The sequence below is a fragment of the Microcaecilia unicolor genome, chromosome 6 (genome assembly GCF_901765095.1).
Source record: "Microcaecilia unicolor chromosome 6, aMicUni1.1, whole genome shotgun sequence".
Taxonomy (NCBI): domain Eukaryota; kingdom Metazoa; phylum Chordata; class Amphibia; order Gymnophiona; family Siphonopidae; genus Microcaecilia; species Microcaecilia unicolor.
The window spans coordinates 327,282,846-327,296,550 of NC_044036.1; the positions used below are offsets into that span (position 1 = coordinate 327,282,846).

The 13,705-nt window shown below is 45.1% G+C and overlaps 1 protein-coding gene across 2 annotated transcripts in view; it reads left to right on the top strand.

Moving 5' to 3' along the window:
• Positions 1 to 13,705, top strand: part of ADAP2 (ArfGAP with dual PH domains 2) — a 40,967-nt gene continuing 27,262 nt past the window's right edge. Inside the window, exons 1-3 of one of the 2 annotated variants that reach the window (XM_030206478.1) lie at positions 1 to 346; positions 9,728 to 9,858; positions 11,612 to 11,703. In XM_030206478.1, coding sequence (XP_030062338.1) covers positions 259 to 346; positions 9,728 to 9,858; positions 11,612 to 11,703 — 311 coding nt within the window. In that variant the 5' untranslated portion in view covers positions 1 to 258. The remainder of the gene's footprint in view (positions 347 to 9,727; positions 9,859 to 11,611; positions 11,704 to 13,705) is intronic. The other variant, XM_030206479.1, reaches the window with a different exon arrangement.

The window sequence follows — 13,705 nt, forward strand, 5'->3', positions numbered from 1 at the left end:
AACGCTGCACTTGGGGCAGCTACGGAGAACCTGTCCGTCTTGTACCAAATCCACTGAATCCTCCGGCTGCTCCCACGTGGGTTCCGGGGTCCTTTGCAGACACGGCAAAATGCTGTTTTTCGTGTTTCTGAACGGTGGCTTTGGACCCAGCTGCCCGCATTGTTAAGCCTTCCTTTGCCAGCCCCAGCCCGAGTGGACTTGACAGTCAAACCCTGTTTGGGAGCAGAAGCTCTTGGGGACAGGGGAAGAGGATCGTCGATGGCTGATCGGGACGGAAATAGGAAAGAGCTGCTGGAACAGCTGACGATGCCCGGGAACACGAGGTGTGCCGACTGCGGAGCTCCAGGTGAGGGCACCGGGGGGAGGGGGAGAAGGAGCCGGGACACGGTGCAGGGATTTGGACAGAGGAGGATGCAGGTACAGGGCTCCGGGTAGGAGCTGGTCGGGGGCAGGGGGGGGGGGCATCTCCTGCCCTCTGTTGCAAGCATGATTTTCTCTGAACTATGCAGTGCACTCTTGTGGCAGGAACCACACGTGAAAGGGGGATTTGCCTCACCCCCCCCCCCCCCCCCCCCCGCCCTGTTGTTTTCTGAGGGCTACCGATTATTCCTAAACATCCCCAGAGCCAAGCGCCGCAGCTCCTAACTTGTCCTCCTCGGATCTTCACTTTCTGCATAGTGACGACCTGCCCCCCCCCCCAGTACCTGAAAGAGATTCGGCCGTCTGCTTCCTGGAAAAAAAAGCGATGACCGGATCCTATTTCTTCATTACTTTATGCTATTGTGTGTCAGCAAAAGAGACAATAATAGCTCTGCCCCTTTTCATCATTGAGTAGGATACTCGTCAGTACAAAAATGGTATGGGATTTGCGTTACAAGACGTATGAGGAGAGACTTGTTGACCTGAACATGTATACCCTGGAGGAAAGGAGAAACAGGGGTGATATGATACAGACATTAAAATTTTTGAAAGGTATTAATCCGCAAACGAACCTTTTGCGTAGATGGGAAGGTGGTAGAACTAGAGGACATGAAATGAGATTGAAAGGGGGCGGACTCAAGAAAAATGTCAGGAAGTATTTTTTCACGGAGAGAGTAGTGGATGCTTGGAATGCCCTCCCGCAGGAGGTGGTAGAAATGAAAACGGTAACAGAATTCAAACATGAGTGGGATAAGCATAAAGGAATCCTGTGCAGAAGGAATGGATCCTCAGGAGCTTAGCCGGAGGTGGGGATAGTGCTGGGCAGACTTATACGGTCTGTGCCAGAGCCGGTGGTGGGAGGCGGGGATAGTGCTGGGCAGACTTATACGGTCTGTGCCAGGAGGCGGGGCTGGTGGTTGGGAGGTGGGGATAGTGCTGGGCAGACTTATACGGTCTGTGCCCTGAAAAAGACAGGTACAAATCATGGTAAGGTATACACAAAAAATGGCACATGTGAGTTTATCTTGTTGGGCAGACTGGATGGACCGTGCAGGTCTTTTTCTGCCGTCATCTACTATGTTACTATGTCAGTCTGGACAAAAGGTCCATCAACATACTTTCAGTTTTAGGAGCCAATTAAGAAACTCCAGTAAAATGCACACGGTCCTCACAAACAAACAACATTACCCCCCCCCCCCCCTGTTTTCATAGCTATCCTCTCTTATTTATATAGGCACAACAGGTGTTTCGTGCAAACCTTTGTATAAAGAGGGTAAAGTACACCTATTCATTTTAGAATTACCCATTTTAGATTTGTTTTTAGGGTGGGAGGGGGTTAGTGACCACTGGGGGAGTAAGGGGAGGTCGTCCGCGATTCCCTCCGGTGGTCATCTGGTCAGTTCGGGTACCTTTTTCAGGCTTGGTTGCAAGAAAAAATGGATCAAGTAAAGTTGGCCAAGTGCTCGTCAGGGACGCCCTTCTTTTTCCCATTATCGGTCGAGGACGCTCATGTGTTAGGCACGCCCCAGTCCCGCCTTCGCTATGCTTCCGACACACCCCTGTGAATTTTGGACGGAAAGCAGTTGAGGACACCCAAAATCGGTTTTCGATTATGCCGATTTGGGCGACCCTAGGAGAAGGACGCCCATCTCCGATTTGTGTCGAAAGATGGACGCCCTTCCCTTTCGAAAATAAGCCTGCATATGGTCTTTATCTGACTTCATTTTTCTCTGTTTCTGTGTATAAAACTCAGTTTAATATTTAAAAGTGTGATATCCAGTTATATATTTCACAGGATTGTTCTGGACAGGGTGATGCTGGGACCATCAGGCCTGATCTTGAGGGAGAGGAAGTAGGGCTAAGGTATGAGTTAATTGGCGAGGGCGCAAGGCTAAATGCTTGCCTAGGCACCTAATACTCTTCACCGGCAGGGTTTTAGCTACAGGGATCTTAATGGGAGGGGGCACAAGTCACACTAGGAGACAGGATGGCTGAGCTCTCCATACGTGATAGCAGAGCTGCTATGGACACCCACTTGGTGAAAGGGAGGGGAATTGGGGGCACTGTTCACATTCTCATCAAAGGACTCCCAGTTCTGTCGTTAAGGTGAATATTTCTTTCTGCACAGTGCTGAACATTAAATAGTGATGACTGGTCAAAGTGTCCCTGAGTCTTTTCTGATTTTAATTACTGCCAGTGAGGCATGAACACAAACTAATAAACCAGGCAAAGCAAGGAGGCTGGAAACATTGAATTACAGATTCACATAGGTGCATATTTATTTATTTATTTATTTATTGCATTTGTATCCCACATTTTCCCACCTCTTTGCAGGCTCAATGTGGCTTACAATACATCATGAATAGTGGAAATGAATTAGAAAATAGACATTTTGTGTTACAGAAGGGTCTTGGGTAACATGATAATGAAAAAGAAAAAAAAACATACCGAGGCATATTTTCAAAGCAGTTTGGGAGGCTAAGTTCCATAGGTTTCTATGGAACTTTGGGAGGCTAAGTGCTTTGAAAATGAGCCTCAATGTGTTTCCCTGAAAATAAGACACTGTCTTATATTAATTTTTGCCCCCCCAAAATGCGCTAGGTCTTATTTTCAGGGGCTGTCTTATTTTTCGGGGAAACATCGGGGTTGGATCGGGGTTGGCCCACCCGCCCTCCGTTGCTCCCGGAACTAACCTTAAATGCCTCCTTTCACCTTCGCAGCAAGCAGCAGCAGGGCAGGCCACCCCTTCCTTCCGCCCTCGCCTTATGTAACGTCCGCAAGGGTGGGGCACGGAAGGAAGGAGAGGTCTGCCCTGCTGCTGCTTGCTGCGAAGGTGAAAGGACTGGGAGGCGTTTAAGGTTAGTACCGGGAGCGACGGAGGGTGGGGGGGGTGGCGGCCCGGGGGTGGCCTTGTCCGGCTCTCGGCGGCCCTGCTTTCAAACAAAAATTTGCTAGGTCTTACTTTTGGGGGAGGCCTTATATCTACCAATTCAGGAAAACCTCTACTAGGTCTTATTTTCAGGGGATGTCTTACTTTCGGGGAAACAGGGTAGTAGTGGTATAATAACAAGCAGATATTATAAGACAGTTCTGAATATATGTGAAGGAGTTGTGTATATTCACATTGGTTGATCTTTGTGGTATGCCTTGTTAAAGAGATGGGTCTTCAGTAGTTTGCAGAAGTTCGTTAGTTCGTAAATCATTTTTAATTTGCGTGGCAATGCATTCCATATCTGTGCGCTCAAGTAGGTAAAGTTTGACGCGTGCATTAGTTTGTATTTTAGACCTTTGCAATTAGGGAAGTGCAGGTTAAGGAATGTGCGGGATGATCTTTTGGCATTCCTGGGTGGTAGGTCTATCAGGTCTGACACGTAGGCTGCTGCGTTTCCGTGAATGATTTTGTGAACTAGGGAGCATATTTTGAACGTGATGCGTTCTTTAAGTGGGAGCCAGTGTAGTTTCTCTCGTAGGGGTTTGGCACTTTCATATTTTGTTTTACCGAATATAAGTCTGGCTGCAGTGTTCTGGGCTGTCTGAAGTTTCTTGATTATTTGCTCTTTACAGCCGGCGTAGAGTGCGTTGCAGTAGTCTAGATGACTGAGTACCATTGATTGTACCAGGTTACGGAAAACAGTCCTTGGGAAGAAAGGTCTTAATTGCAGATTCTGATGTTTGGCTTTTAAATGTACTTACAACCCGTGAGGTAGTATCTGCTACTCATGTCTGTTTGCTTTATTGAACTCAAATAAAAGGATTTATTAGAAGGATATGGTGGTCTTGTCTGTAAATTATGATTTTAGAAGCATTATTTTTGGTTTTTGAATTTAAAGACAGCGATTTATTTGATTTTGTAGATTATACACAAAAAAACGGGCATCAGGTGAGCCTGAGTGGGTTGGTTGTCAGCTGTGCTCACGTGGCACAGGACAAAACTCGCATTGTCTGCTATCTTTGTTTATGCCAAAATCTGCCACGGACAATAGTCATATTGTATTGTTTCTGTGAAACATGTTGGTTAGCGGCAGACAATGTTACTAACAGCTCAGTGATAAATCTCAGCTATGAGCACATGATGGAGGTTTTCTTTTCCAGCTATTTTAAAACAATAGTTTACTGTGGGCAAATTTACTGCTGCTGTTAGTTCTGTAACACGCTGTAGGGAAGCATTATACACTTCCAGGCAACCTTATTTTTTAAAAGACCTTTTAGGTTCTCAGCAAAGTTCAAAAGGAGAGGCAGCCCTTTCCAAACCTGATCTGATCTGATTGATTTATTTATTTGCAGTATTTGTATCCCCCATTTCCCCACACACTAGCAGGCTCAATGTGGGTCGATGTTAAACAAAAACAATCAGAAATAGGGTAAGGGAAGGTAGAGGTAGATGGGAACAATAAATGACAAAGGAAATGAGAAATAAGATTGTCTTTTAAATCAGTGCAGGGTTGAAGCAGCTAAGCAGATTCAGAAGGGTTAGCACTTACGAAACGAATAGGTATTTAAAGTTCGCCGGAATTCTAGATGGTCATGTATCGCTTTCACTCTTTTGGGTAATGAATTCCTCATTTGAGTACTTAAGTAGGTGAAATTGGATGCGTAGGACGATTTATAATTAAGAGCACTGCAATTAGGATAATAGGTACGAGATGATCTGATACTATTCCTGGCTGGAAGATCAATCAGGGCAATCATAGAACCAGGGGCTGCACCGTAGATTATGTTGTGGACCAGAGTACAAAGTTTGAAGGTAATGCGGGCCATGATAGGGAGCCAGTGCAGTTTCAGTCGAAGAGGTGTAGCACTATCATATTTTGTTTTGTTGAATATCAATCTGGCCGCTGTGTTCTGGGCAGTCTGGACTGAGCTGTGAGATTGGGGAGAAACTCAGAATGAGGGAGCAGATGATGTATGTAAGGTTCCTCCAGTCTCGGTCTCTTTCTCCCTCCACTGCTAAGCATCCTCTGAGCTTGTCCACCAGTTCTTCCTCTAGGGGATTGTAGCATATACTGGCTGAAACACCAAGTAATGCACCTTAGTAAACATACCCCCTAGTCTCATTCCATAAAATGGGACCTGTACTGAAATAGAACACGGTAGTAGTAAAATAATCTTAATGGTAGCCCATGTTGATAACTTCCCCCTTAGTGTGAAGAGTTTCAGTCTCTGGTAAAAGAACTAATACTGTGATGTCATAATACTTCATTCAACCAATGCCTAAGAGCCTACCTCATCAGTGATGTCACAATGGCTTGATTGTCCTATACTTGGATCACTTTTGTTACATATAGCAGTGATTTTGATCTGAAGAGACATTTCTCTTTTCTTTAATTAAGGGATGTAGTTATCAACATGGGTTACCATTGAGATGTGTTATTTCACTTTTAACCCAGGTTATTAGTAACTAAGTCTCATTCCATAAAATGGGACCTGTACTAAAATAGAACAAGTTAGTAGTCAAATAACCCATCTGAATGGTAGCCCATTTTGATTACTACTCCTGTAACTCATGCTATTTTGTGCAGTGAGATCTAGGAAGGAAGTTATCAATATGAGCTACCATTTAAGAAAGGTTATTTTACTGTTAAGCCCAGTTATTAGTAACCAGGCACGTAAATATGGAATGAATGACCAAAATCCATAAAAACAACACATGACATAAATAATTTCCGAAAATGACTGAAAACCAATCTATTCAATAAGGCATACCACAAAGATCCATCCTAACCACCAGTAACAAAATTTACACCAGAATTACACAAATCGTAACTCTTTATTCCTGATTGTTCGAGCTAATCTATCACGATTGAAGTTTAATCCAATACCTTTTATTACTTATTATGAAAATGAATTTTCTTTATCTGACTACCTAATCCACTCTGTTACCTCCATTTTACTATGTATTTCTCTTTTCCGGAATTGGTGATCATCATTATGGAACAATGTAAGCCACATTGAGCCTGCAAATAGGTGGGAAAATGTGGGATACAAATGCTATAAATAAATAAATAAATGCATTGTATAAAATGGGACCTGTGCTAAAATAGCATAAGTTAGTGATCTGTCTTAGCAGATAGCCCCCTTTGATAACTATGTCCCTAAATAGAGTTACTATATTTGGTCCCCCCCAAAAAAGAGGACACATGCCCCGCCCCACCACACTCACCCCACCCCTTTTACACCCCGCCTGCTCCCTTTCACACCCTCGCTCCGCCCCTTCACACCCTCGCACTGCCCCCAGTCACATATTCGCATCCCCCCTGTCACACACCCCGTCACCCCCCCTCCCCGTCACCCCCCTTCCCTTACTCTACTGCCCTGGTGGTCTAGTGACCTCTTCGGGGCAGGAAAGAGCCCCCTCTTTGCTGCCCAGAGCGCTGCCCTGCATCCTGTTGCTGATCTCAGCGCCGATTCAAAATGGCTGCCGAGAGTTGAAGTCTCGCGAGGTTGCTTCAGCTCTCGGCGGCCATTTTCAATCCGCGCCGAGATCAGCAACAGGATGCAGGGCAGCGCTCCGGGCAGGAAAGAGGGGGCTCTTTCCTGCCCCGAACCCTCTTTCCTGCCCCAAAGGCGGAAGAGGTCACTAGACCACCAGGGCAGTAGAGCAGTAAGTAAGGGGAGGGGAGGGCTGGGAGGCTAGCATAGGACGGCCCGCCCACCAGCCTGCCTGTTTGTCCAGAAATCCGGACAAACGGGCAGATTGGCAAAACCCACCCGGTTGCCCGGGCATGTCCTCAAAAAGAGGACATGTCCGGGTAAATCCGGACATATGGTAACATTACCCCTAAATCTGTCTTGTGTGTATTCATTAGGGATGTCCTGAAAACCTGACTGGCAGAGTGCCCCCCCCCCCCCCCACAAGGATAGCTTTGAGAACTAGTCACCTACAATGTACAAATGTTGTTTAAATATTTGTCTTATGTTTAACTAAATATTTCTCTACTAGACTATTTAGGGCAGCTCTTATAGTCGAGGACAAGGTGCTGTACAGAATCAGTCAAAAGGCCAAAGAAAGCATCATAAGTACATAAGTACATAAGTAATGCCATACTGGGAAAAGACCAAGGGTCCATCGAGCCCAGCATCCTGTCCACGACAGCGGCCAATCCAGGCCAAGGGCACCTGGCAAGCTTCCCAAACGTACAAACATTCTATACATGTTATTCCTGGAATTTTGGATTTTTCCAAGTCCGTTTAGTAGCGGTTTATGGACTTGTCCTTTAGGAAACCGTCCAACCCCCTTTTAAACTCTGCTAAGCTAACCGCCTTCACCACTTTCTCCGGCAACAAATTCCAGAGTTTAATTACACGTTGGGTGAAGAAAAATTTTCTCCGATTTGTTTTAAATTTACTACACTGTAGTTTCATCGCATGCCCCCTAGTCCTAGTATTTTTGGAAAGCGTGAACAGATGCTTCACATCCACCTGTTCCACTCCACTCATTATTTTATATACCTCTATCATGTCTCCCCTCAGCCGTCTCTTCTCCAAGCTGTATAGCCGTAGCCTCCTTAGTCTTTCTTCATAGGGAAGTCGTCCCATCCCCGCTATCATTTTAGTCGCCCTTCGCTGCACCTTTTCCAATTCTACTATATCTTTCTTGAGATGCGGCGACCAGAATTGAACACAATACTCAAGGTGCGGTCGCACCATGGAGCGATACAATGGCATTATAACATCCTCACACCTGTTTTCCATACCTTTCCTGATAATACCCAACATTCTATTCGCTTTCTTAGCCGCAGCAGCACACTGAGCAGAAGGTTTCAGTGTGTTATCGACGACGACACCCAGATCCCTTTCTTGGTCCGTAACTCCTAACGTGGAACCTTGCATGACGTAGCTATAATTCGGGTTCTTTTTTCCCACATGCATCACCTTGCACTTGCTCACATTAAACATCATCTGCCATTTAGCCGCCCAGTCTCCCAGTCTCGTAAGGTCCTCTTGTAATTTTTCACAATCCTGTCGCGATTTAATGACTTTGAATAACTTTGTGTCATCAGCAAATGTAATTACCTCGCTAGTTACTCCCATCTCTAAATCATTTATAAATATATTAAAAAGCAGCGGTCCTAGCTGTATCTTGTTCAAACTGCAGTCCTGGAAGTTTTCAGGACATTGCTAGGGAATAGACAAGGCAATGCAAATACATCTGTGTTCGGAGTTACAGGGAAAGCTCAGGCTGTCCATTCCTACTCCGGCTGATAGAAAGTGCTACAGGCCATTTCATTGCTGTAGGTCAGGGGTTCTAAACCCAGTGCTCGGGACACACACCAGGCCAGTCAGGTTTTCAGAATACCCATAATGAATATGCGTGGGACAGATTTGCATACAATGGAGGCAGCTCAGGCAAATTGATCATTTGTTTGTGGATATCTTTGAATACCTGACTGGCTAGATGTCTCCCTAGGACTGGGTTGAGAAGCACTGCAGTAGGTAAAGGTCAAAAAGGGAAACAATAATTAATTTCCAGCTTTCTCAGTGGTGCAGCCAACCTAGCAAAATGGTTTTCTATTAGGCCTCTGTATATTTTATAGATGGGACAAAATCTGGACTGGCTCATATTATGCTTGATCAGGGGTTCTCAGCCCAGTCCTTAGGGCACACCCAGCCAGTCAGGTTTTCAGGATATTATTATTAACATTTGTATAGCGCTACCAGACGCACGCAGCGCTGAACTCCTGACACAGAGAGACAGTCCCTGCTCGATAGAGCTTACAATCTAAAAAAATACAGACAGACAAGACAATTAAGGGCGAGGGAAGTACTGGGTGAGAAGGAACAAGGATAGGGGAATTGAGTAGTGGTTAGGAGCCAAAAGCAGTGGTGAAAAGGTGGGTTTTCAGCATATCACAATGAATAATAGTGAGAGAGGTTTGCGTGTACTGCTTCCTGTCTATGCAAATCTCTCTCATGCATATTCCCGACTGGCTGGGTTCAGAACCTCTTGTTTTGTTCAGAATAGATTTTGATTCCTGCTTTCACAGTTCCAACTGATGAGCTAACCTTTAGACCAGGGGTGGTCATCCTCGTTCCTCAAGGGCCACAACCCAGTGGGGTTTTCAGGATTTCCCCAATGAAAATTTGTGACATCTTTTTGCATACAATGACAGCAATTCATGCAAATAGGGCTCATGCCTATTCATTGGGGAAATACTGAAAACCCGACTGGGTTGTGGCCCTCGAGGACCGGGGTTGCCCACCCCAGCTTTAGACATTGTCTGTTAGTGAAACTGTTTCTGCATGTTTTGCTACATTTATGAGCAGGTCTTATCCAATACTTGTATTTAATTTGTGTCCCTGATTTTAGATCCGGACTGGGCATCCTATAAATTAGGCATCTTTGTTTGCTTGCATTGCTCAGGCATTCATCGCAACCTCCCTGAGATCAGCAAGATTAAATCTATCCGACTGGATTTCTGGGACGATGATCTTGTGAAGGTATGAGTCCAGGAGAAGTTGTGCTCGTGCTGGCTTTGTTTTTTTTTGAGTCATGTGGTGTTCGGGAACAGGCAGATTTGGTGCACTGAAATACATCACAGGGGTCCTAATTACTTTAGTTAACAACCTGCCTAATGCAGAATATGGACTCCCATCCTGGGCCTGCCATAATTTATAAGAGTCAGCCTTTAAAATTCCCCCCTCCTCTCAGTTGTGAAAATCCCTGGTGGGGTATTTCTTTCTTTCTAAAATTTACAGCCGGAATAATCTAAAAAAACAAAAAACTAAGTAGTTTACAACGTACATACATAATCAATTAAAAATCAAATAATAAAAAAACAATGAAATTATCAGCTAAACTAATAACATAAAACGAAACTCATAAGATTTACATTAAAATTAATAAAGAAATGACTAGGAAGTGATGCTAGAGAGGTAGGAGTGGAGTGGAAAGAGTAGACGTGAAGCGTCTGTTTACTCTTTCCAAAAATACTAGGACTAGGGGGCATTCAATGAAGCTACAAAGTAGTAAATTTAAAACAAATTGGACAAAATGTTTCTTCACTCAATGTGTAATTAAACTTTGGAATTCATTGCTTAACTGAGATTGGATAGCAGAGCCGGTAGTGGGAGGTGGGGCTGGAGGTTGGGAGGTGGGGATAGTGCGGGGCAGACTTATACGGTCTGTGCCAGAGCCAGTGGTGGGAGGCAGGACTGGAGGTTGGGAGGCAGGGATAGCGCTGGGCAGACTTATACGGTCTGTGCCAGAGCCGGTGGTGGGAGGCGGGGATAGTGCTGGGCAGACTTATACGATCTGTGCCAGAGCCGGTGGTTGGGAGGCGGGGCTGGTGGTTGGGAGGCGGGGCTAGTGCTGGGCAGACTTATACGGTCTGTGCCCTGAAGAGCACAGGTACAAATCAAAGTAGGGTATACACAAAAGTAGCACACATGAGTTGTCTTGTTGGGCAGACTGGATGGACCGTGCAGGTCTTTTTCTACTATGTTACTATGTTACTATTGCCAGAGAATGTGGTAAATGCGGTTAGCTTAGCAGGATTTAAAAAGGTTTGGATGGCTTCCTAAAGGAAAAGTCCATAGACCATTATTAAAATGGACTTGGCGAAAATCCACTGCTTATTTCTGGGATAAGCAGCATAAAATGTTTTGTACTTTTTTGGGATCTTGCCAGTTATTTGTGACCTGGATTGGCCACTGTTGGAAACAGGATGCTGGGCTTGACGGACCTTTGGTCTGTCACAGTATGGCAATACTTACGTACTTATGAGCAGGTGGGGATTTGTCATATACCCATTGCTCCTCCTGGCCCAGTACCTGTAGAAAGGTGATGGGGTTGGAGGGTGGGGGGAGTCACCTGAGTGAGGCTCTAATTTTTTTTAAGGGGGTGGAGCTAATGGGGACACTTGCTTACACATTCACTCACTGGATGGGGTGAATAAGGTATATCCCACTACTCCACCAGGGATTTTCAGAATAGGGAGAGGAGATTTTAAATGCCCGCAGGAGTGCACAATACAATGAGAACCAGAGCAGGATTTCCTAAATTGTGGGATTTGTGTATTGTGATTTAGTATATCCCATGGTAATTTTCCTGCCGTAAAGTGGGACAGTAATGTAATATTTTAATGCAGCTTATCTGAACTAAAAGTTTATTGTCATTATTTTGCTTCATTTAATTTTCCGTATTATCTAACTCAGCTCAGTGAAGTAATTTTGCACTGCTTGTGTTTTTCAGTATATGAGAACACACGGAAACCTCAGTGCTAAAGCCAAGTATGAGGCTGTCGTCCCCCCATACTACTACAGGCCCCAGGCTACGGACTGCCTGTGAGTCGCTGCATCCTTCCAATTAGAACTGTTCCTGGGTAACAGCAGACTGCTTTTTCCTTGAAATATTTGCTTACTCCTGATGAGATGGAAGTAACTTGGTGCATTTTGTAAACTTTTTCTCTCTAAACTGGTCCTAAATATACTCCGTGCCACATCCAAAATCTGAATGAAACAGGGACAGTGCTAGGTGAGGGAGGGGCAACGGGGGGGGAGAGGGAACCACTGTATCCACAACTGAAGAACGTACCTTGTATCCTGAGCAAGAGCAAATGTTTAGGCACTGAAAGAGGAACCAGAAATGTGAGTGAAAATAATGTGAAGTGGGTTAGTCACAGGTGTGGTGCTTAGGTTGGTATCTGATTACAGAATGCACTGTGGCCTTTCAGCTTTTTCAGGGCATCTTTCTAAATATGCTGTGAACTGTGATTTCTCTCCTTCTCTTGTGCTCACCTACATTTTCGTAGAGCCACAACCCCCTGTTATCAAAACTCACTTTTGCTGAGCCACTTTCTACTACTACTTATCATTTCTATATCGCTACTAGACGTACACAGCACTGTACACTAAACACGTTTGAGACAGTCCCTGCTTGACAGAGCTTAAAATGATGCACATTGGGAAGAATAATCCAAATCATAGTTACCTGATGTTAGGGTTCATTTTAGGAGTAAGCACTCAAGAAAAAGATCTAGGTATCATTGTAGATAATACTCTCAGCGGCATACCAAGGGTGGGGCGGTCCACCCCGGGTGCACGCTACTGGGGTGGGGGGGGGGGTGCTGTGCGCCTGTCAGCTCCGCTGGTTCCCTGCTCCCTCTGCCCCGGAACAGGTTACTTCCTGTTCCGGGGCAGAGGGAGCAGGGAGCCAGCGGAGCCGAGAGCCGCGCGGCTGCTCCCCGCAGGTAAAGATGCACCCGGTGGTGGTGGTGGTGGGGTTTGATGCGCCGGGGGGGGGGGGGGTTGTGCTGCACCCAGGAGGGTATAAATTGGCAATCCGTCCCGGGTGGCAGCCGACCTAGGATTGTCACTGAATACGCTGTATCTACCATCTTGAGTAAAGTGATGTGGTAGCCGTGTTAGTCCACTTTTAAAGGTAATAAATAGAAATAAAACAAAAACATACATAACGTAAGAACATAAGAGTAGCCATACTGGGTCAGACCAGTGGCCCATCTAGCCCAGTATCCTGTTTCCAACAGTGGCCAAGCCAGGTCACAAGTACCTGGCAGAAACCCAAATCGTGGCAACATTCCATGCTACCAATTCCAGGGAAAGCACTTGCTTCCCCTTGTCTGTCTCAATAGTAGACTACGGACTTTTCCTCCAGGAACTTGCCCAAATATTTTTAAAATCCAGATATGCTAACCGCTGTTACCACATCCTCCGGCAAAGAATTCCAGAGCTTAACTATTTGTTGAGTGAAAAAATATTTCCTCCGATTTGTTTTCAAAGTGTTTCCATATAACTTCCTTGACTATCCCCTAGTCTTTGTACTTTTGGAACGAGTGAAAAATTGATTTACTTCTACTCATTCTACAGGATTTTGTAGACCTCCATCATATCTCCCCCTCATCCGTCTCTTTTCCAAGCTGAAGAGCCATAACCTCTTTAGCCTTTCCTCATACGAGAGGAGTTCCATCCCCTTTATCATTTTGGTGGCTTTTCTTTGAACCTTTCTTAATTCCGCTATATCTTCTTTGAGATACGGCAACCGGAACTGAACATAATACTCAAGGGCATTGTGGTATTTTCAGTCTTACTCACCATCCCTTTCCTAATAATTCCTAGCATCCTGTTTGCTTTTTTTTGTCCACTGCTGCACACTGAGCAGAAGCTTTCAGTGTATTATTTACAACGACACCTGGATCTTTTTCTTGAGTGCTGACCCCCAAGGTGGACCTTAGCATCAGGTAACTATGATTCGGATTATTCTTTCCAATGTGCATCACCTTGCATTTGTCCACATTAAATTTCATCTGCCATTTGGATGCCCAGTCTT